The following is a 24,231-nucleotide window of genomic DNA, read 5'->3' as shown; positions in this document are numbered from 1 at the left end:
GGCAGTTATTTCATGGTTCAGGCTTCAGATGGTTACGATAATAATTCAGTAGGACGAAGTAAATGTTCACTCACGACTTTGCAGAAAATATTTTAATTTCATTTGCAAGGTTATACTGCAAATGAAATCAAATATACAAAACATAATTTTTAACAACTGTTCAGCCTACATGAGTGCAATGTCGTTGTAAATGAAAAAAAAAAAAGGTCTGTTACAAAAATAATGCTATTTTCAAAATTTGTGAATTACTGTTTCCTTAAAGTTTTTAGAGAGGGTAATTAAAATTAACGTTTTAGATTAAAGCGGGTTGTCTGTCTTTATGTGATCAGAATTGAAATTAAAGCATATTTTTATTTAAATCTTAAACCAATTGCACCTTTTTAATATTCTTCATCTTCATCAACAGTCTGACATGCACAGTGTTTATTTGAGCCTTTGTGTTTAACTTAATGTCAGTGGAAGATAGTTTATATGAGTTAAATTTAACATAGCACCAAGTAAATAAGTAAAATGTATTTATGTAGAACCATTGTAGACAAGGATCACAAAGTTATTCACAACAATAATCAAATAAAAATATAGACATTAAAACACAACAATAATATTCATAATTTAAAAGCAAGCCTGTACAAGTAAGTCTTGAGCTACTTTTTAACCGTTTCATTGCAGCCCACAGAAACGAAATCTGAACTGTAGTGGTGGTGCATACCATAGTTAAGAAGCCACAACCTCAAACAGACAGTCTCTTTTAATGTTCAGTCCAAAAAGATGAACCACCAACAGGTTTTGGTCCAAAGATCTCAATGACCTGCATGTTTTATATGACTGCAGTTCACTAAGTAAGTAGGCATTCAACCATGCATAGCTCTGGAAATAATCACAAAGATACATAATGCAAAGACAGCAAAATAGGTGTCAAGTGAGATCACTAGCGAGCCTAATAAGTAGCTGCACTTTGCAGTGAGTGATTTGTAAGTGATCCAAAAAGGACTTCCTGAGGCCAACGTACAGTAAATTACAACTTTGAGGAAACAAAAGCATGAATTATCATTTCTAATTCTGACTTGGACACCGTTCGACTGAGGCGGGCAGCATTTCACAGATAAAATGCAGGATCAAACAAGGCTATTGATATGTGTATTAAAACTAAGAGCCTGATCAAATCTGACACCTACATTTTTGACATTTGATTGAAACAATGATGAAGACCCAAGACTAATAATCAGAGTGCAAACAAAGCTGTCAGTAGCACAAACAAAAACTTTTCTCTGTGTTAACTGAAAATAATTAGCAGCCATCCAGTTCTGTATGGCATCAATACAGTCTTAAAGGATGGATATTTTTACAACATTCTTTGGAGTAAAAGAAATGTACAGTTGGATATCATCTGCATAACAATGATATGAGACACATTCAAAGGTGTTGAAGTGATAGCAAATACATATTGATGCATTCTCAATCACCCAGGAAAGTAAATCTCCAAAAAGTTGATTCTGTTCATCTGGACGTAGCATTTTGTGGGAGAAACGTTTCGTCACTCATCCAAGTGACTTCTTCAGTCTCAGCTGACTGCAGGTTACAACCGCTGCCCAAGCGAAAGCCTGTAGTGATCCCATGTGATCCATGTGATCCCTTTTTTTCTAAACACCGGGTCTCTGTGGCTTTTAAACCCCAAAACACGCTGCGCCAAAAATTGGTCCACCCCAAGGATCGGGTCCCCCGACACAAACAGAGCAACATAGTGTACGCTGTTAAGTGCCAGAAGGATTGCCAGGATTTATACATCGGGGAAACCAAACAACCTCTGGCAAAGCGGATGGCACAACACAGAGGAGCTACCTCGTCAGGCCAGGACTCTGCAGTCTATTTACACCAACAGGCCAGTGGACACTCTTTCAATGATGAGGATGTACACATCCTGGACAGGGAGGAACGCTGGTTTGAGTGCGGAGTCAAGGAGACCATTTACTTGAAAAGGGAAAGACCATCTCTGAGTCGAGGAGGGGGCCTAAGGGTACATCTGTCACCATCTTACAATGCTGTGATTGCAGCCATTCCCCAACTCTCTGTGAATGGTACTCATGGCCATTGATCAGTGGGTTTTGATCAGTGGTCATGAGAATTTGCATAATTAAGATTAAGGAACTGACCTCCCAGCCCATTGTTCCTCAGTGGGCTGGTTTCAGTCATTATCCAAATGTACTGTTTATAAGATTTGGGGAAACCTGCAGTCAGCTGAGACTGAAGAAGTCACTTGGATGAGTGATGAAACGTTTCTCCCACAAAACGCTACGTCCAGATGAACAGAATCAACTTTTTGGAGATAGCAAATACAGTGCAAACAGAACAGGTCCCAAAACAGAACCTTGGGACACACCATAGCACAAAGTTGCAAATGAGGACGCCAAGCTGTCAGCAGCAACTGAGTAAGTTCTGTCTGGAAATAAGAATTAAAAACATTTTAAGTCTGATCCAGAGATGCCCAGCCATGTTGCTAACCTGTCAATCAAAATACCATGATGAATTGTGTCAAATGTAGCTGAACAACGTTTTCATCTGCATCTCTCTTCACTAAAATGCCACGAGAAACTCTAAGAACAGCAGTTTCATTAGGGTGATAGATCCTAAAGTCAATAGTTCAAATTATTTGCAATTGAAAAGGGAAAAAAAAATCTGAATTCATTGGAAGGTCTGTAAATGGTTTTGTTGTGTATCTTTCGCTGATGTTGCTTTTGTGCTTTAATTTAAGAACAGTTTCAGTAAAGACTTAATTTTGTACCATTGTAAAATTTTTAACGTAAAATCCTAGTCTGCAAAAATAACAGCTGTTAATAGTTACCACATAGATGTGTAATTTTACTCTGCAATGTAAAAGAATAGAAAATGCATGAAGTTGAAAAGATCTTAAAGCTGTCTGTGGATGATAATTCCTAAAGTAAAGTTTTGTTGGTGTAAATATTGTTATAATTATCCCGCAGTTTGACATTGGGATGCAATGCTCTGCAGTATGAAAAATATATATACAGTAAAATACAGCAAGGCGCCAGCCAGATTACTCTGGCAGCCATGACATGGAGGTTTGTGTAGTCTTTATATCAGTCCAGATCTGCTCTGATATCAGCACCACTGGGACATGTGGGAGACCTGTTTCTGTTCTTGGATTACTGCTGATCCCAGCAGATCTCTAACTCTGATTTCACACAAACCTGCTGATGTGTGGAACGTGAAGTGCGAGGAGTTCGAGAAGTTCACTTTTGGACACTGTGAAGGTGATATTAGCGGAACAAGGTGAGCCTTGTTCAAACCAGGGGAAATGTTTACATATTTTTTCAAGCGAAATGTGACCATAAATATGTAAATCTGTGACCATGTTAGTCATTCTGTTGCTTTGTCCATGACCGTGACATGCCACTTGTGTTTATCTTTTGTTACACAATCTTCCGACACTATTGTTTGACCATGACAGATAGATAACTTGTTTCTATAAACTATTCTTGGTCAAAAACCATGCAGACTGCTGTCATGCTGTATGTACTGTTTGGCTCCTTTGAGAAGGTAAATAAAGCTACCACAACCATAATGTATAATACAGTATTAGTTTTATATTTGAAAAAGTAAAGTTTGAAAATAAATGTCATAATGTAACATATCTAAGAAAAACTTAAAGGTGCCAATCCATGAACTCATGAGTAATTTGCACCTTTCTTTCATTATCCTTCCCCGTGGCTGCAACCTGATTTTCTTCCTCTGTCTCACATCTTTTGCACCAAACATGATGTTAAACAAGAAAAATCTATCATATATTCTTTCTTCTTGGTTATATGGGCAATTTGTGTTGCTCATTCTTTATTACTGCCATCATGTCAAATTCACATCAGTCAAAATTAAACAAGAATTACTATTGTTAAGCAAAACAGTCCCAGAGCACGATGCTTCACTGTTTCTTCTCCAAACATGGCTCTTGTCATTGCGGCCAGCTCAATCTTTGTCTTGTCTGACCATAAAACCTTTGTCCAGCTGCAAGTTTCAGTCAATTTTTAAGGTGCTGATTTTAGAAACAGGTTTCTTTCTTAGTCGGCACCCTCTGAGTTCACGGCATCGCTGTCCACTGTGACACCGGTGTTCCAGCTATCCCTGGTTCATGGCATGCTTGAGGCTCGGTGGCTCGTGGGTTAATCCTGAGCATACCAACTAATTTCCTTTCATCTGAGGGTGACACTTTATGTCTCCTTCCAGACCTTGGCAAATTGTTGACACAGCTGAATAATTTGTACTAACGTATAGGTTGTTTTTGACGATCTTGTAATCTGCGGTTGTTTAGAAATAACTCTAAACTTTCACAGCTCTCCTTAGATCTTCACAGAGTTCCTCGGATCTTCCAATGAGTATTAGATTTAAGTAAATGTATGTATATATTTGAACCTATATGTATCCTTTTGACCCAGGGTTTATTAAAGATCACGATGACTAAATTACATGACATTAAATGGTAAATGGCCTGTATTTGTATAGCGCTTTTCTAGTCCCTAAGGACCCCAAAGCGCTTTACACAACCTGTCATCCACCCATTCACACACACATTCACACACATTAATGCCAATGATGAGCATATGTAAACTTACGACTTGCCAAAGTGTATATTAACAATGGTTTAGTCTCAGGATTCAAAACATATGCTTTGTGGTGTTTGCATGTGTGGGTGGTGTCATGCTTGCGTCTTCTGAACTGAAGCATTCATTTGCCTCCTGAAAATGACTATATTCATTATTTTCTTTTTGCAAGTCATATTTAATATCACAACTGTTTCCAGATAATTATTATTTTTATATAAGAGCAGAACGGATGAGAAAGAAAATGCAGGAGACTCCTTCTTTAAATAAAATCATATTTATTTTACAAATTTGCACAATTACGGAACAGTGGTGAACATTCATACAAGTAAACACCTATAAATGTGTGTAGCCTGACACACTTGTCTCACACGCGCGCGCACACACACATGCACACACATCATGTACAGCATGTACGCAATAACAGAGTTTCATATACAGCACACAGACATACGGGCAGCTACCTACAAAGCATTTTGCTTCCTTCCTTCAAGTGTAAATCAGATCAGATTTTGTCCATCTTGCTCATTTCACACATTCACAATGCTCCAATGACTCAGTGTCGTTACTCTAGCAATCAAACAAAAGAGGTGAAGTGTGAAATGCAGACATACTGTAAAGGTGGGTGCTGTTAGCTTCTGTGTCCAGCGCAGGCAGAAGCTCGTGTTTGCAGCTGAGGTGAAGTTTGTTAAGTGTTTTAGAGTAAGTGAGCTCTGCTGTCACTGAGAGGCTCTACAGTGAGTTGCACAAACAGGGCAGCTCTCAGACCTTGGATATGTCTTCTAAAGGCGGATTAAAAAAAACAAAACAAAACATGGCTTACATTTATTAAAAGCCTTTTCGTGCTTAGGTTTGATTTTCCCAATATTATGGCAGTGATTGCTATATAACTTTAAGGATCTGCAGTACCGACTTTGGACTGGTGGTTCATAGTATTTGCTGTAACACTGAACAACCTATACATTTTTCTGACAGCTAACGGTAACACCTCATTAGGTGATTCATTAGCTGCTAGGTAACACTGTTTGTTTAGCATTTGGCATTTAAAGTGGAGAGGAAGTGATACAACTTTACAAATAACTCAAAAAAAAAAAAATAGAAAAAGGCTTTGATTGTCTTCACGCAATTCTTTGTGAGGAGAGATCTCCCTAGATACTTTAACAAAAAATACTTTTGTGGTTTTATTGAGCACAGAGGAAACAGAAGCATTTCAGGCAAGGTGAGTAGAGGAGGAGGAAGGGAGAGATTGGACTGCAGAGGGGGGAGGAGAGGAGAAGGCAGACAACAATAAAGTGAAATCTAGTGGAAAAACATAGAGGAATCTTTAAAGTCCTCCTTGTCAGCAACTTTCTAGCCTCACTTTGAGTTGGGCCGCAGCTCCTGTAGTGTATCTCTCTTCTGTTAGTCGTCTTGAATGACTGGCTGAGAAAGTCTTTTCTCACTGCTTCTGGTTGCAGTGTCAGGTATATCAGAATAGACAGAGTGGCACTGTTAGCTGATTATCTCGCTCTCTTTTTTGTTACGGTTAAAATGTGCACCATCCAAATAAAATGTTGCCGAAACTGGACGCAACAAGCAAAGGAATGTGAAGCCCATAAATCCACAGCACAGGGTGTATTGCTGGTAGGTTTCAGACCTCCACCTGCCCCTGTGTCAGGTGAGCCCTGAGCTGCTGGGCTGCACTGACGATCTTCCTCTGGTGTCCCAGTAGGTTCACGCCGAGATCCTGGACGTCTCTGAAAGAGAGTTCAGACAACAATATTCAAATCTTGACAAAATCAATGTGTAAGAGCAACATAAAATTACCAAGGTAATTTTCTAACAGTTTGGATTATCCCAGAAAGTTGAGTCAGTTCACCTGGACGTTGCATTTTCTCCCACTGAAAATACAACTTTCTGGAATTTCCTTACCAGGATGATTCAGCATCAATTTTCCCATCCTACTGTTGCCAAAGTCCATCCATCCATCCATCCATCCATCCATCCATCCATCCATCCATCCATCCATCCATCCATCCTTTTTGCTTAGGCTGCTGCCCCTGCGACCCGGCCTCGGATAAAGCGGATGAAGATGGATGGATGGATGGATGGATGGATGGAAGAAAAACTTTTGAGATCAACAAAAAACCTGTGCGAAGCACACAGGTGTAATCTACAAAGTTTTATGATGATGGTTGAAATCGGAGCTCAAGCATGGGTTCTTCATGCATTCGTTCCTCTTGGACCTTCTTGGACCCTCGTGCTAACTACTGGCCCACCATTCTGTCCCTATTCTATTCTAAGATTGTTTAAAGAATTAAATCTGCAGGTTGCAGAAGTTTCTCCTTTCCTTATCTTATGGTGACTTGTTTTGGTTATCAGATACCTACAAAAACTGCAAAATCCTCTCGGCTATTTGTCCCTCATCAGTTGCACCATCAGAGCACCTTTATCTTATGGTGTCTGTTTCATAACACTAATGGAGTGCTCAGTGAGTTGCAATGAGACACCTACAGGTCCTGACCAAGCACCAGTATGCAGGGCTGCTCTGAAATGTTTTTGTGCACTGAAATGCACAAAAAAAAATCGGCCTTGTCACTTTTGTTGCAGTCGGTCTATCGCGTCTCTCTCTCTCTCCCTTCTTCTATTTTCTTATTATTCTAATTTCATTTCCCTCTGTCTGTCTCTCACTCTGTTTTTGGGACTGGTGTCCCTCCGCCTGCACAGCTTCTCCACAGCTAGTGCTACAGCTGCCTCCTGTGTCTATGAAGGCTCATTACTGCTTGTTGCTGGTACATTACTACTGTTGACGGCGCAGCAGCAATTGCCCTGACAGCTAACATGTTGCTCAATTTGACATTTCCTGTATCTATTTCTAGCTTCTCTTTCTTTGTCTCTCTTAGCTTTCAGCGCCACCTTTTCAGCTCTTCTTTCACACTAAACTCTGTTCAATAAGGTGTGTAAGAGCACAGCAAAGATTGGGGAGGGTCCAGTTGCATAAAGAGATTTGATAGGGAAATACAGTAATGAAAATGAACAAAAAGGCTGCCAGTGCTTCTGGCACAGTCTAAAAGTGCGTCGGCCCACTGGGCTCTTTACCACTATGCGACAACTCGACTTGAGGATTCAGTGGATACCAGGTGGCTGGTGTGCTTGATAATACTCATGACATAGCTAAAATTAAATTAATGACTGATCTAATTAAATCTTAAGTCAAGAAGCCAGCTTTAAAAATGTTTGATATATTTTTCTGTATTTTTACGTTTGTAACTATCCATGCATACTCACTCCATCGTAAGCTTGCTGACGCTGTCTAATGTGTCCAGGTGCGCTCGATCAAACTCATCCTGATACCTCTCCATCCTCAGCGCTTTCAGCCAATCACTGACTGTCACCACTGACGATAAGTCTGTGGGAGTGGGGCTGAGCAGCGGCTGGGAGCAGCTTCTGTAAATGTCAAAAATGAGAGCACGAGAATCCATAACTGCAGCAGATTGTGCATCACCTGCTGCCTCGGATATGCTTTGCAGGTGCGTTTGCCAGGAGCTGGCGTCTCACCGAGTTGGCTCAGCTTTGAGGGACGCAGGGTGCCTGATGAGTCGATCCAGAGAAGACAGGACTGAGTCGAAACCTGGTCGGTCTGCCCGCTCGGCCTGCCAGCACTGAAGCATTAGAGAGTGGAGGGCAGGGGGGCAGTTGTGGGGGGCCGGGAGACGGTACTGATCTGCTACTGCCTTCATCACCTGCAGACACAAAGAGGAAGGCATCAGACAGAAGTAGGGCAGATGGAGTCTTGTGCAATTAGCCTCCATGAAAGGTCACAGATCTCTCAGAGCTTTCAAGAATGACTAAGAGAAAATTATGCAAATTTCATCAGTTTGGCATTTTGTCACCGTTTAAATATGCCTGTTGTGTAACAGGAGGAGGGGGAGGAAAGTACATTTAAGTACTGGAGGGCCACATTTGTGTAATAATACGTTTATTCCTCTAGATTACTGAAATATTGTACATAATGAAGGCTGTTTTAACAGCTTAAGCATTTAAAATATGATTTACACAGCACAAATTCATCTTTATTTTGCAGATACAGTATTTTCTGCATCTGTCAGCGTCGGTAGTGATTTGATTTTATTGGTACTTTATTGCTACATGATGCACTGAATGCAAAATTTAGGAGATTTTTTGTTAAAAACTTCACATTGGCTGAGAAAGGCAGATAATAATGCCTAATCCATGAGCTTGGCGAAACTTTAATTTGGGCTAAAGAAGGACTTGATTAGATCACTGTGATCCCATTTATTGACTTCATGAGCACCTCATTCTTATGAATGATATGAATGCTATAGCTCAGGAACAGCTGGAAGGAATATTTATGGTGCAAATATCCGTTTGTACTCGAAGATGAAGTTCAAGATCACTTTGATGTCACGTTTTTGGATGTATCTGAAGAACTTATATGCAAAATATGAAAAGAAAATCCCAAAGGTCAAAAGTCAGCTTCACTTTGACATCATAATGTTAAATACACTTTTCTGTCTAATATTTAAAACATGAGCAGAGGGCACCGTTTAGTCCAATACTGAATTGCTTTTGTTGATATGTAATTTCTTGAACACTTTATTAAATTATGTATTATAAGACTTTTAAAAAACTCAGATGTAAATTGCCACCTGACAAGTTAATGGAAGAACACAACAGCAAAGCAGTAATTCAAGTTAACTGTATATTGTTACACCATAATAAAGATAAGTGCACTATACCAAGGGTTTTGCACATTTGCTTCTTTAACAATTCAGGAAACATTTTTCTTCATACTCACCTCTTGATTGCTCATGTCCCAGTACGGACGCTCTCCGTAGGACATAACTTCCCACATCAGTATTCCAAAGCTCCAGACATCACTAGCTGAGCTGAACTTGCGATGCTGAAATGCTTCAGGTGCCGTCCATCTCACAGGAATCTTACTGCCCTGATAGATGAAAACAGAGCAAAAAACATATACAGTCACTCAGTGATGATGGAAACCAAGCTAAAAGGCGCTCCTTCCCTTCTAACCTACCAGTGAGGCAGTGTAAGTTGGTATGTTGTGGTCCAAGCCCCTCATAAGCCTGGAGAGGCCAAAATCAGATACTTTACAGACCAGGTTGGAGTTGACCAACACGTTCCTGGCCGCCAGGTCTCGGTGAACAAAGTTTCTCTCAGAGAGGTAACGCATCCCTGCTCCAACTCCCCTGAGCATCCCGACAAGCTGGAGGACACTGAACTGACCTTCGTTCTCCTGAAGAAATTAAGAGACATGATGGAGAAAAAAAAGTCTCCAGTGTGGTGTAACATGTGCAGGAATTCCTGACAGTGCGTTGTTTTTCTCACCCTGAGGAAGGCATCCAGGGGCCCGTTCTCCATGAACTCAGTGATGATCCTCTCTGGAGGGGTACGGGTGATAACACCCTCTAGTTTCAGGACATTGGGGTGGTCAAACTGTCCCAGGACTCCTGCTTCACTGAGGAACATCCCCTTCTCTCTGTCTGATGCCCCCCAGCGCAGAGTCTTCACTGCTACCAGCACTTCCCTGCGACCCAGCGGATGGTAACGACCACGAGAAACCTCGCCAAATTGGGCTGTAATGGAATAAACACGGAGGAGATTACAGTGTGCTGCTGCCAGCATGTAACAACAGCAAGATTTAAAAGAAAGGAGACCATGAAACGTACCTGCACCAATCACCTCCTCGATCTTGAGGTGAGTTGGGTCGATCTCACGGGCAAATTCTTTGACGGCCTCGCTAGGGTCCTCATAAGTGGATGGGTCAACGTAATACTTAACTCCACCTGGGAACAAGAAATCTACTTTTGAAAAACTGATTCAGAACTTTTAGTCCTTTACTTTAGACATGTAATCCCAAAAACAAGGTAAAAATGATCTTTTATAATGCAAAGCTGATGAGCTTTACTTTACACACAGATAGCATTTCTTTGTATTATTCATTTAATAATAAACATATAGAGCATCTTTATTTTTTCCTGTAAAAAAACAATGAATCCCAAAATAAATAATTCATTTTATTATATTTCACTCACCTCTGTTACTGATGTACCTCTGGAGTCGGTCACTGTATGGACTCTCCCTCCTCTTACTGCCATGTAAAAGCAGTCAAAAACTGAAATATGAGATTAAAACATACATGCATTCATCTGTTATGGCATTTATACCACAACCAACCTGCGAAACACCACCACAACCACAATGGCTGCCACGACAAGGAGAAACGCGGCCCCACCCATGACTGAGCCCACCAGCAGAGGAAGCCGGGTCTGGATTTGCTGTGAATGCTCCTCTGCGGGAGAGAAAATGAAACACCTTCAGCTATCAAGTTCAGATGTGCTTTTATTGGATATACAGACCACTTTATCTTTAGTTACAGCGATATATGTTCTATTTGAAAGTTTGATATTGATGTTAATACTGAGGCAGAGATGTTTTCTTAGTATTAAAAATGACAAAATAACTACAGAGAGATGTTTGCTGTGTTCATACCGAGGTGTTTAACCTCTTAATTTTTGAATTCAGGTGTTTTCAATCCTATTCCCACAGGTGCAGCCATGCAGCCTGTTTTTAGAAACATCTGTAAAAGCATAGGTCATTCTAAATGCCCCACTGAGGTCGAGCGTGGGAACTTATTCCTCCTAGCTATTCCACAATCAACGGTAAGTTGTATTATTGCGAAGTGAATACGCTCAGGAACCACAGCAGCTCGGGCAGGAAGTGGCAGACCATGTTAAGTTATAGCACAAGGTCACTGAGACGCACCTTTCTGCTGATTCAATAACTGCTGAGTTTCAAACCTCTGACGTTAACACCAACACAGAAACTGGTTCACGGTGTGGGTTTCCATGGCCAAGCAGCTGCTGCAGGTGAAATCTGTAGGTGGCCCAGGACATGTATCCATATAGTGTAACTTTGGCCCTTCTAGTGGCACCATCCCGGTTCTAATTGTGGGTTTTTGAGGTTGAATTCTTTCTTTTTCAGGTGTTCAGAGTTTTGTTATGTCTTTTTTATTTTTGAGGATTTTTGGAGCCTTTAGTTCTTGTTTTAATTTAGTCAGTTTTAGAGTTTAGAAGTGTTCCTTCAATAGTTCCTGTCTCAACGTCCTGTGTCTGCTCACTCTTTAGCTCCGGTTTCTAACTTACTCTTTTATTTTGGCAGTCATTTCTCTCCTGCGCTTCGATTCTTTCCCCTCCTGTCTCGCTGTCTTTGATTATTATCACCTTTAATTTTGCTACCCTGGTGTGTCCACTTTTTCTAATTATATCACATCTAGTCGCTGATAGCTGGTTTTGTGCTTCTGGTTTGCAACACAGTCTTCTCATTTCTACATGATGAAGTTTACATTGAGCAAAATAAAGTGCACTGAAAATGATTCACAGTTTATTCTTTGTTCCCTAGTTTCTCTAACTGCTATCCTGAATTTATCATGCTATCCTGACATCTTCCTCTGGTCTTACTCTTACTATTTTTTATGTGAATGGTAAGGCCTTATATTAACCGCTAAGCTTTGTATTACATATAGTAATGCAACTTCACTGAGATGAATGTAACTGCAGTTACAGTAATTGAAAGCTGCCCCAGCTTTTGTCTGTTTTTCCTTTGTAAATGCTTGTTTTTGTACTAAGTACAGTTGTGCACACCCACACTCAAACAACAGCATGTGCATTTATTTTAATGCTTATGCCAATATGATCTTTTGACAGTTTTCTATAATCATTTCAAATCAGTTCAATTCAGTTGTATTTATATAGCATCAAATCACAACAACAGTTGCCTCAACATGCTTTCTATTGTAAGGGACAGACCCTACAATAACAGAATATATACTTTTTTCTTAAACTATAAAAAAATTAATGACTGTGTGCATTACCTAGAGGCAGCGTCGTGAAGTAGATGGTGTTGCTGTAGGGCCCGTAGCCTCGCTCATTTCGAGCTCTGATCTGGAAGGCGTAGATGGAGCCGGGAATCAGAGACTTGACGGTCACTGTGTTAGTCTCACTGTACACAGTCAATGCGCTGTCCACGTCTGAACCCTGACGAACAGAGAGGAAGGGTCTGTTGTTTGGGCTCAGTTTGTTTTGTGTACAATCACGGCCAGTATGTTCAGTAAAGGATGCCTTTGTGTGTATTTACCCAGCGAACACTTAAACCACCGTTGTTTTGTTGTTTGAATGCCATACTGTGTTATGGTGGAAAAAATGGTTCCATTATAAAACATCTTGTTGCCTGCGCAGGCTGGCCATTGTGAACACGAGTTAATGTTCTTCTTGTAGTTTCTAGCACATTTTTGTACATTATAATTTTGTCAGTTAAACAAAGAAATCTAAATAATTCTGGTAATACTGGAAGAGTAAGACAGGCTGCAGTCAAAACAGCAAGATCATGCTCACTGCTGTGAAAACAGGCCAGCTCACTAATAAAGAATACACCACACGTCGGGTAGGTAGAGAGATGCTTGTAGTCACGGTGAAAGTCAAGAGGCCCATAAAAGCTCACCATCCAGTACAAGATGGTCTTCTGATACAGATTTGATGTGTATTCAGAGATGCTCTCTGCATACCAAGGCTGCAACAGGTGGTTATTTGGGATGATGTTACTTTCCAATCAGCATCAAGGAGTTTGACTATTCTCCTTTGACTTCTGGGATCAGCAAGACATTTTCACCCAGAAAACCTGATCTTTTCTCTTTTTTGAACCATCCATCCATCCATTCGCTTCCGCTTATCCTTTTCAGGGTCGCGGGGGGCGCTGGAGCCTATCCCAGCTGTCATAGGGCGAGAGGCAGGGTACACCCTGGACAGGTCACCAGTCTGTCGCAGGGCCAACACACAGGGACAGACAACCATTCGCACTCACATTCATTCGCACATTCACACCTAGTGACAATTTGGATTATCCAATTAACCTATCCCCACAAGTTGCATGTCTTTGGACGGTGGGAGGAAGCCGGAGTACCCGGAGGGAACCCACGCAAACATGAGGAGAACATGCAAACTCCACACAGAAAGACCCCGGCCTGATGGTGGAATTGAACTCAGGACCTTCTTGCTGTGCGGCAACGGTGCCAACCACCGTGCCACCGTGCTGCCCTTTTTTGAACCACTCTCTTTAATTTCTAAAAACCATGCCACGTTCAAAGTCACTGAATTCACCTTTCTTCCTCATCCTGATGCTCAGTTTGAATTTCAGCTGGTTATCTTGACCACGTCTACATACCTAAACGTGCTGAGCTTCACGTAATTGGCTGATTAGATATTTGTGTTAAAAACATGTTTATGGCAAAACCAGTCCATAGAGTTGATACTGCATCTGTCTCATCACAACCATTTCGTAACCAAATAACTTGGTTTTGTAAGAGAGGTTGTGACGTCCCCTCACAACCAGCTGCTATCAAACTGAAAAACGAATGCTGAAACCTTCTGCCGGTATGTGTGACTTCACTGAACATACCTTGTCATAGTATCTGAGCTGATACTCCAGGATGTCTCCATTAGGCCTGTCTGGCTGAGGCCACGACAGAGTGATGGAGTCCGGGGCCCGGCTCAGCTGGTGCATCATAGGAACGGTACTGGGAACTGTGGGTGACAAGAGACGATACTTGAGCACGTTAAAACAGGAGAGCTGTTAGTTCACAAGTGACAGTGCCCACATGAGGGCAGTGTTACAAAACATGTAGACAGAATTCAGTTGAGCGTAAAAGTGAAGTAGGAGTTTTTATGGTGCACCAGTCAGGATCTAGTTTCACTCAGTGAGCTGGGAGCAGTTAAAGGGAACTTTCTGGCATTCCATTCATTTGATCAATAAGCTCTGAGAGCACTCACAGGAAGATTTTAGATAATGTGAGCTCATTGAACCTCCGAGCCAGTCTTGATCGGTTTCATGGAAAATTGTATAATGGTGTACTTGGTGTGCACAATGCCCCATTCTCCTCTCCTTTGCCCACTCATCTGCTTTCATCTTTCTTTCTCTCCGTCTCTTTGTCTTCCCATCTCTCATTTGTCCCTTTCTTCCTCCACAGTGACCATAATGGGATCTGACAGGATTTTGTAACCTCGAGCAACCTCCCGTTCAGAGAGCAGGAGCAGAAAACATGGAGCAAAGAGACCGAAAGAGAGGGGAGGAGGGGGAGAGAAAACTGACACACACACACACACACACACACACACACACACACACACACACACACACACACACACACACACACACACACACACACACACACACACAATCTACGCAAACGTCATCATCAGAGCGTCTCTTCCTCTTTCATCTCATCTTTTTCATCGTCTCCGTCCTGTTCTCACCTGACTGGCTCGTAGTGAAATTGATGCTTGAGTATCGAACTGGGAAAGGATTCAAAGCTGACACTTCATTCATGGCTTGCACCTGTCAATACCAAGAACACACAGATGTGAATTTCAAAGCCTTTTTCTCCCCATTTATATTTATGACACGCTTCAACGTTTGAGAAACAAAGACAGACACGTGCAGCGTCCACTATGACAGGTCAACAAACGCCAGGAAATGGGGAAATATCTGTCCATTATGAATAAGGAATAAGCGATGCTTTAGTCAAGGTATGCCGAACTAAATATTAAATGTTGGTGTGTATTTACTGATGCGGCACTTATAATAAAATAATAGAGCACAGTGGATTCATCTCATCTGTGGGTCCAGGAAGTGCTTCAAACTTTGAGTGAGATAAGACAAGGAAGAATCTTCCGTTTTTCCACAGCACCTGTATGAGATACGTGACCCTGGTCAGCAGGTTGTTGAGGGTGACCTTGGTTTGTTTCAGGTTGGTCTGGGAGGGGCTGAAGGTGACGCCCTCCCCACACCAAGAGCACAAAGCCGAGTTGGTGAAGGTCGGTGACGGACAGATGCGACACACCACCCCGTACCACACCTCACTTCGGCCTCCCATGTCCACCGGAGGGCGCCACCTCAAGGAAACCCCACCATCGCCGCTCTCATACTCCCAGGTCAGAGAGACAGGAGCAGACGGAGGAGCTGCGGAGAAAGCAGAGATGGGGAGAATGGGAGGAGTTTGACATACATAATGCAAGCGGTGGACTCTAAGATGGAAACATCTGGTAAAATGTTTAAGATATGAAAGAACCTGCAGGCTGGCAAAGACATTTATGCAATGAAAAGTAATGGAAAGAACTTTATAAAATAGTTTGATGGTGAGGCAATTTCGTATGAACGAGCGTAGGAAAGTTTCATTCTTAACAGGTTTTTCTGTTGGTGCAATTTAAAGATTAAAATAGTCTTTAAAAGCAAAAGGATTTTGTTCCATTGACTGTGTATCTCGGTTCTCACAGTCTGAGCAAATGACAAATGACTCCAATGAGGCCCCTTGAACGCCTCGCAGAGGAGCCAGGCGTAAATAAACAAACAGACAAAGCTCACTTGTGCAGGCAGAAGAGTTGGCATCGCTGGCGGCCCGGTAAAAGCCGCTGCGACATTCACACACACTCGATCCCTCATGGCTGGTTCGGCTGTTGGATGGGCACACAGTGCAGGGAATAGAGCCTGAAATAGACTTAAAGTAGCCCACAGGACAGGCTGTAAGGAGACATGAAGACAGAAGAGAGGTTGTGTTTTATTAACAGCTTGCGGTTATATAAATAAAGTGATCACTGCTCCATTAGCGGTGTTCACTGCTATGAGTTTGCAGGTTTAAACTATGAAATGCTGCAGCTGCTGTTAAAGAAACAAGCTTAAATTTGGGCTCAGATGCACATACCACTATTTTTTTTTATATGGTCAGAAAATAACACACTGATAACATTCAAGCCAGTTAAGAATAGCCAGCACTTGGATTTGTCGCTGAAATACATTAATAAAAGTTCAGCTGACCAAATATCTTTTGCGCTCAGACTAGCTTCTTCTGGACCTTTCAGTGATATCACACCGTCTTTCTCAAAGCTCAGTTGTCAGTGCACTGTTGAAGTAGATAATGGAAAGTAATCTGCATGACATTCAAAGCAAAAACTTGGGAAGACCTCAGCAAGCGGACCTTCGGTTAAGATTGCTTTGTCAACTCTGATTGCAAGGTGCAGCTGATACTCACAGGTTCACTGAAAGTGCACGTGTACATCATGTGCGACGTAGTTTAAATTGAACATCTGGCATTATTCAGACAATTCAGATTTTGTTTTATGTAAGGTCTTTGCGATCTGTATTATGTGCAGCTCAGAAGTCACGAATATCAAAAAAACAAACAAAAAACCCTCTTACTTAATCCCTTTTTATTGCTCCCCTCATTTTGTCCAGAACAAACTCAAACTGCAGTAACTGGTTTGGGGTTAAGCATCAATTTCAGCTTGGCTTGTGGTTCCCATTGGTTCAAAAGTTCATCTGAAAGGCAGCGGTCTCTTGTTTGTTGTTGGCTTAACCCGGAACTATCATTAACTTTTGTTTATAGAGGAAGTGGCCAGCAAACCGACAGTCACATACACACACACAAAGACACACACGAAAGGTCATAGTGAGCGTTTTGAAGGTGGAGGTTGACTTATTTACCTCATCTGCACCACTCTCCTCCTGGACAATAAGCAATACGATGATATTACTTACAGAAGCGTTAGTTTACTTCAGCATAAAGACTGTAAACAGGAGGAGACGGTTTAGCCACAGTCTCATGTGGTAAAAGCAATTAATGATAAATATTTATACACACCATAATTAGGAGTTTGAGTGTGTTGATTTGTGAGCTGTAAGGCTGCTGTAGGGCAGATTTGTCTCACTTTGGACAGAATTGGATGTTTTTATTCTCCTTTTGCAGTATTTATGCTAACCTGGCCTAACCGACTGCTTATATGATTTGTATTTATCGTACAAAGAGCAGCAGAGAGAGTGGTGTCAGCCCTTCTAGCAAGTAAGAGTAGAAAATATTTTCCCTAAGTGTTAAAACACTCCTTTAAAGTTTTTTAACTTGTCTAACTTGTCTGAGTTAATATCGCAACTCAAGCGTGGAAGATCGTTCTTGACCTACCTAACAATAACCTCTGTAATCCCTTCATGGCAGCAGTTTTTGTCTGACGACGGTGGTCTCTTTCAGCAGAGTAATGCACCCAGTATTTGAGGAATATGTAAAGGAGTTCAAGGTGCTGTGTAGCCTGTATCAGTGTGACAGATTCACTTTCACCCTACCGAACTTCAAGGATCTGATGCTAACGTCTGGTGCCTGATACCACACGACACCTTCAGAAGTCTCGTGAAGCCCACGCCTCGATGGATCAGAGCTATTTCAGCAGCACGAGGGAGGCCAACACAATATTAGGATTGTGATTCTAAAGTTGCGGCAGAACTGTGTAAAGATATTTATTAAGTACTAAACAATCCTTCTACAGTACGGTGCCTTATATAATGAGCCACTCCTAATTTCTTTATATTTTCTTAAAAACGAGCCAGATTTTCCTGTAATTTCTGTAAAGTTATCTTGAGCATTAGTTCTCTTTCAAGGTTTTTCTTTGCACGCTGGTTGTTTTTTTTCACTCCAGTCCTTGTACATACCAAGCCATTTTTAGAGGAATATTTTTTTGCTTATTAAGCCACTTAACACCGACCTATGAATCAAGTACAAAAAGGCACCAAAGTCAAGGGATTGACCAGTGTTGTGTCTACACATAAGAGATAATTTCACAAGGAATCTATTTTAAATTGTATCGTTAGGCAATTTGCTCATCCTGGCCTGTCACAAAAGCATAATTCTTTTCCTGTTTCTTTAGACGAATCTTTAAAAATGGCAAAGAAAGCACAATTTGTTGGATTAAATAAAGTAGAGCTGCAATGTGTGCGATGTGTCCTCAAAACTTTTGAGTAAACTGGAAAAATAAATGACAAAGTGAGAAGTGACAGGTCTAAAAAACTATCTACAGCAGATAAACAGTAGCTGAAAGTCCTCAATAAATACATAATGAAGAGCTGACACAGGATCTGAGAGATGAATCTGACCCCTGCGATAGAAACAAATTGAAGAATAGAACAAAAATGGTCTCAGTAAAGGGGTGGGTGTTAAGGCCTAATTGCACAAGAACTGAAATTAAGATCAGTGCTAACAGGTCTTATGGAGTGATGAATCAAAATTTGTGATTTTTGGTTCAAATTATCAACATAGAATAGAGACAGGTACAACAACGAGTGTCTGCAGCCATCTCTAAAACGAGGTGGAGGCTCTGTCATGGTCAAAATTGACAGAATTATGAACACAGAAAAATATGATACACCATGCAAAATGACCTAGTAAGTGTTTCATTGGCAATGACAATGATCCCAAACAAACTAGCACTGTGCAGTAAAAGCATACCTGGATAGAAAAATACACAATGTAATGCTATTAGTCGTGGATTGGCCTCTACATTGACCTTAACATTATTGAAGCACTGTGAGATCATCTTGACAGAGACCAGAACAAAAAGGCAGCCAACATCCAAAGAAGAGCTTTGAATGTCCTTCATGAAGCCCGGAGAACGATTCCTGAAAACTTTCCTAAGAGAGTTTAGGCTGTGTGGTCATACCAATTATTAACTTTCAATGCTTACTTGTTAGAACTGTACAAGCTCTCTTGTTCCCTTATATAACAAATTTCCGTGTATGTTTGGACACATTTCAATAATTCGCTGCACGCATTTCTCATTCTCCAAGCAAAAAATAAAGAAACAAGGGTTTTCTCAAGACTTTAGCACATTACCGTAACAGGACCACTTCATTCCTAGGCAAATATTTCCCTATTAAAACATTTTATTGGCCTTTTTTAATAAAAAGGCCTACTGTCCTCATATGTATTCAGGAATCATGTGCTGGAATTCATAATCCATTGGAACTGTCAAATCAAGTCACATTCAAGCATAAATTGATTATTTCTCTCGCTCTTTCTCTCTCATACGCACACTAACACGCACGCACGCACGCACACAAACAAATACCATTTGAACCTGCAGGCTGTGTTATATGACAGAAAAATCTGTGAAATCTGCCAGTTGTTAATGTCAACTGACCGCTGAGGTCAAGGTGACTGACACATGACTTCATGCTGCTGCCAGCCTGAGCCTCGAGTGCTCGTACTTATGAGGATTTTGAGTCCACAGCCTCCAGGTTGGTCTGCTGCCATTTTTACACTGCGAGTGTGTGTGGGCATGTGAGTGCCATTAAAGGAGTGTCGGCTAAAGGTTGCATCGTTCAAAATGTGCTCCCTTTGTCTGAAAGCTAAATGTAGAGTATGTGCGTATCCTCAGACAGACAACCTCTTGTATTGTTGAGTGCAAATGGCACACTAAAAACAAAAAAACATGACCCAGCAGTTTCATATGTTTTTGGAGCCTTACAGTACCCTCGGAGTTGGAGAATGAGAGCGAGGGCATCAGTGGGAGCAAACCCCTGACCTCGCTTATATAACCTTGTCAAGAATGCGTAGCATGTCTTAAACTTGACGTGCTAAAAGAGCGCACGGATGCATTTATGCATGCTTGGCGCTGGTGCAGCAGTGTGGGAGGGGAAGATAAGAAGGCACAAAGTGGAAAAAAAAAGTGGAGAATAAACAGATAAAAGGCTTCCTGTGTTCTCACTTGTCTCTGAGAGCGCACCTTGCTTTCAAACAGGTGTGAAGTGAGAAAAAGGAAGGGGGACTAAAATAATGCGAAGACAACAAAGAGAGAAACCAAACTGGGGAAGAAGTGAACATGGAGACGGATGGACTGAGACAGCTGTAGGATGAACAGCAGAATTATGTATATAAGCCTGAGATGATGGGTGACAATGAGGAAATTGAAAGTGGAAAGCAGCAGGAGGGCGACAACAGAGGAATAGAGAGGAATATAACTTCCTCCATCTTTTATGTCCCAGATGCACATTAGCAGACGTGTTCTCCTACAGCACTGACATGAAACATGACTTTGCTACAAAGCCTCTCATCACCAGCGTTATGAGCTCCCTCAACCCCCTCCTCCTCCTCCTTCCCCTCCCCCTCCTCTCCCGCATCCGCCCGATTTGAGCAGCCAATGAACGTGCAGAGCCCTCTGCCCTCTTGCTTGATCTGCATCCCTCTCTCAGTCACCCACCCAGCAATAAAACAGAAAGCGTACCACCATTATAAGCTCAGTCACAGATGCCTTTACATTACAAGTGTGCAAAAGTGCACACAGCAAAGTCCCAGCGAGCCCTGCCAACAAAACAAACGAGCGTCTCTGGCAATGACAGATATAAATATCGCTCGTTTGTTGAGGTGACTGAAAACTGAAAAGATGACACGATTAAGCGTCAGAAAATTAATCTCCGACTACACACACTTTGATAATTTATTTGTTTTTCATCTTTTCGAACCAAAGGTAAGGATTTTCTGCTTAAGTACAGTTAAAACTTTGTGCTTTTGATAGATGGAAATAAGCAATTAGCATTTTGAAAAGGGACCGTTCGCAAACAAACAATAGACGAGCTGAAAATGTGAATACCGATGTGCTTACAGCTTCACCCTAACTTTACACAAAGAAAAAACTGAGGTCTTATTTTTAAATATATAATACCTTTAAGTCTTGCTTCAAAAATCCCTGCCATGTTTTTATCATAATCCAGTGGATTACTAAATGAAGGGCAATGAAATGAAAAGGAGTGATGGGAAGAGGGCAGTGTGTGAAGGTACTGCATATAAACAGGAGCCAACTTTTATATGTCATGTTTTTCTTAATTTGCGGGTCATTTTAAAACAGCAAACCGCTCTGAAAGCAGTCAGGGATGAGATTAAGGTCATAAGGTCAGTTTGTGGCATCATTTATGAAACTAACTCACAACAAACACGACCGGGTGTGTTATTCGTGTGCTATTGCCACAGTGCATTGATGTTTACATGCAAGCGTGTATGTATTTACTGATAGACGGATGGGCGGGCGTATGGGGATAGGGATTAATTTGACAAAGGCTGCATGGAAAGAGAACGAGATTAGGCAAGAAGGATGACTGAAAACTGCATTTATTTTCTAAAGAGATAAAGAGATAAACACAAGCAGAAATAAGAAAGCCACGAGCTGAGTAATTTGATGTTAACATTGTACGTTGGTATGTAGATCACTGACCCAATTTCTGTCTTTTTTTCCTCTTCCTCTCCCTCTTTCATGCACTCATTCCCTCTTTTGGCTCCCAGCATAATCTCTCTCTGTTTCTCTCTCTCTCTCTCTCGCTCAGACGCACAACAAACGCACGCACACAAACACACAACAGTCACAGATGCGACCACACAACAGACTACATTCGGTAATTTAGTGGATCCTGAAAACAAGACACACACTGAATCGTGTGCTCTAATATTGTCTCTCTTCCTCGTAAGCTCCAGCAGCACTCTACCACACGTGAAAGCAAAATAATCCTTTGTTGGATTTTCACCGCTGATGCAGCGACAAAGAAAATGATTTGAAGACTCCCTCTTACATATCTTGACAAATTACTGCATTAGGCAAATCCTGCATGTTCACAGAAATCTTGGAAGGATTCAGGATTCACCGTCGCTCCCACGGTGAACATCGTGCAGTTTAACGAGGCAACCTTTTGACCTGCACACTCTTTGTCGAGCTGATGTAAACTGATTCAAAAGACAACAGTGTGCACTAAAAATGGATGTTACATAATGCAAATGTAAATGAAAGTGTACAGTGGCTTTTTTACTGAAAAAGGAGAAGTGGCAATGAACTGAACTCTGAAATTTGCTGTGATAACGTTTCATAAAGCTGGAGGATGTGCGGATTCACGTGACAGTTTTTGAGAGCCCGGCATCCCCATTTCACATGAATGTTTAAAAAAATGATTGTAATTTCTCCACCGAACTGCCCTGTGAAATATAATGAACACCATCATAAAGAGTTTTGACTCATGTAGCGATTGATTTGATATGATGTGTATGTATTCAAGCTGATTTATCACCGCTGCATGTCAACACCCTACAGCCCAGTCGATACAGTACGTCATTGATCATTTCACTCAACTGTGTTTCTCTCAGTACTTGACCTTTACTAATAGACTGGAAAATCAATTGAATTCCAGCGCTGCTGATGAGTAGGCTTACTGACGGCTTGATGAAGAAGGGGACACAACTGCAACTGGGAAAATGTAGTCGGTATATTCTATGAGACGATTATCTACTTTGTTATTTGGTGAAGAGTGTCTGTTTGGGACTAAAGCAGACTCAAAATAATGTCACACTTGCACTCGTACGTCCTCCCCTGGCCAAATGTTCTTGTTTCTCACCACAACCTGCCTCGGGGTAGTTGGTGGATGTGTCTGTGCTGAGAGTAAGGGCTCTGGGCAAAAAATCAGGACAAACTGACATGTTGAATATTTCAGGACGTAGTCTCACGCCACATAAAATATCAACATGGCTTCAAGTAAGCTCAAAGCTCCATCTGAGCATCCGCCACAATAATCTTTGTCCTAAACCATCAACAGTCGCTTAAGGGGACTCAAGCAGAAGGTGTGTATCTGAGGATGATGCACATCCAGCAGGGACCAACTCAAGCTGCCTCAAACTACAGAACTGTTTCATGTTTGGCTGAACAGGTGTAACTGTGGCTTATGCTCGGTCATGTTTCTGCCTGTCCTCTCTACGTCTCTGTCTCCCTTGTGGGATGCAAATGTCAAAGGAGAAAAACGTCCTGATGCTGCCTGGCAGAAAAATAAAATAACAGCAGGCAGCTGCTGCGTGACGTCTGCCTCTGTTCTTATCGTTTTATAAAAGACTCCAGAAGAGTTTTTATCCCGAACTGACTTCTGAATATTTTAGTGATCATATAGAACTTGGGTGTTCTTGTAGACTTACTTGTGATAAACAAGCTCATAAATAATCAAGGGATGATCTTTTAATGTTTGTCTGCCAAAGGGCCGGCTGTGTTTTTTTAAGTGTCTGATTTTTCAGTTGGATTCTCAATTTATCATCGGTCCAAATGTCGGAGTGTTGTTTTGGTGAGCCTGAAAAAACAGAATAATCAAGCATCATGCCCGCAGTAAACCGACTGAACTATGATGCCTGTGGTGAGTGTCTCTCACCAGGGATTTATTTTAAACCCATGGCAATGACAAATGGTTTCACAATAGATCTGACTTTGGGAGAACATCACAAGATGCAGCTCTTATTAATAACAAATAAACCTACTTTTTCAGTCAGTTTCTCACTAAGAGATGTGATTAAAAATGTATGTAACTGGCTCTATAACAAAGAGAAAACCATATGCGACTAAAAGTTATGGTTGCCATCTCCTTCAAAGTCTCCTTCTGACCACTTAAACATATGCATCTGTGACTCTGCCACAGATCTCAAGCTGCACCATCAACTTCACAGTCAAAGTGACCTGACCTTCTTTTAAAGGATCATCACCAGGAATGAGAGATGCAGTTATAAACAGAGACTTTTAGAAAAAGCTGCAGTCTGCAGCGCAAAGAAAGCACATCAGGACTGAAATCAACCAAGACCAGTACTCATCATCTGCCCTATTCAAAGGCTGTGGCTCCCTACAAGCTCTTCCCCTTTTTCCACAATGAAATTTGACTTGAAGTGCTTTTTTTGACACAGTGGTCAAGATCCAGTGTGTGCAGCGATTGCACACCTGTAAGT

The 24,231-nt window shown here is 41.4% G+C and overlaps 1 protein-coding gene across 1 annotated transcript in view; it reads right to left on the bottom strand.

Annotated features, from left to right (window-relative positions):
* Positions 1-4,997: 4,997 nt before the first annotated feature.
* The window catches only part of ephb6 (eph receptor B6), a 49,468-nt gene continuing 30,234 nt past the window's right edge, over positions 4,998-24,231 (bottom strand). The window contains exons 6-19 of the mRNA XM_080896390.1: positions 16,047-16,202; positions 15,373-15,644; positions 14,939-15,020; positions 14,085-14,209; positions 12,505-12,667; positions 10,809-10,923; positions 10,667-10,722; positions 10,301-10,417; positions 9,960-10,207; positions 9,649-9,867; positions 9,409-9,558; positions 8,148-8,332; positions 7,878-8,036; positions 4,998-6,346 (exon numbers count right to left, since the gene is read on the bottom strand). Coding sequence (XP_080752516.1) covers positions 6,241-6,346; positions 7,878-8,036; positions 8,148-8,332; positions 9,409-9,558; positions 9,649-9,867; positions 9,960-10,207; positions 10,301-10,417; positions 10,667-10,722; positions 10,809-10,923; positions 12,505-12,667; positions 14,085-14,209; positions 14,939-15,020; positions 15,373-15,644; positions 16,047-16,202 — 2,153 coding nt within the window. The 3' untranslated portion in view covers positions 4,998-6,240. The remainder of the gene's footprint in view (positions 6,347-7,877; positions 8,037-8,147; positions 8,333-9,408; positions 9,559-9,648; positions 9,868-9,959; positions 10,208-10,300; positions 10,418-10,666; positions 10,723-10,808; positions 10,924-12,504; positions 12,668-14,084; positions 14,210-14,938; positions 15,021-15,372; positions 15,645-16,046; positions 16,203-24,231) is intronic.

Source organism: Rhamphochromis sp. 'chilingali', assembly GCF_963969265.1.
Source record: "Rhamphochromis sp. 'chilingali' genome assembly, chromosome: 11".
NCBI lineage: Eukaryota > Metazoa > Chordata > Actinopteri > Cichliformes > Cichlidae > Rhamphochromis > Rhamphochromis sp. 'chilingali'.
The sequence above is the reverse complement of the archived record's forward strand: the minus strand, read 5'-3'. Positions and strand labels throughout refer to the sequence as shown.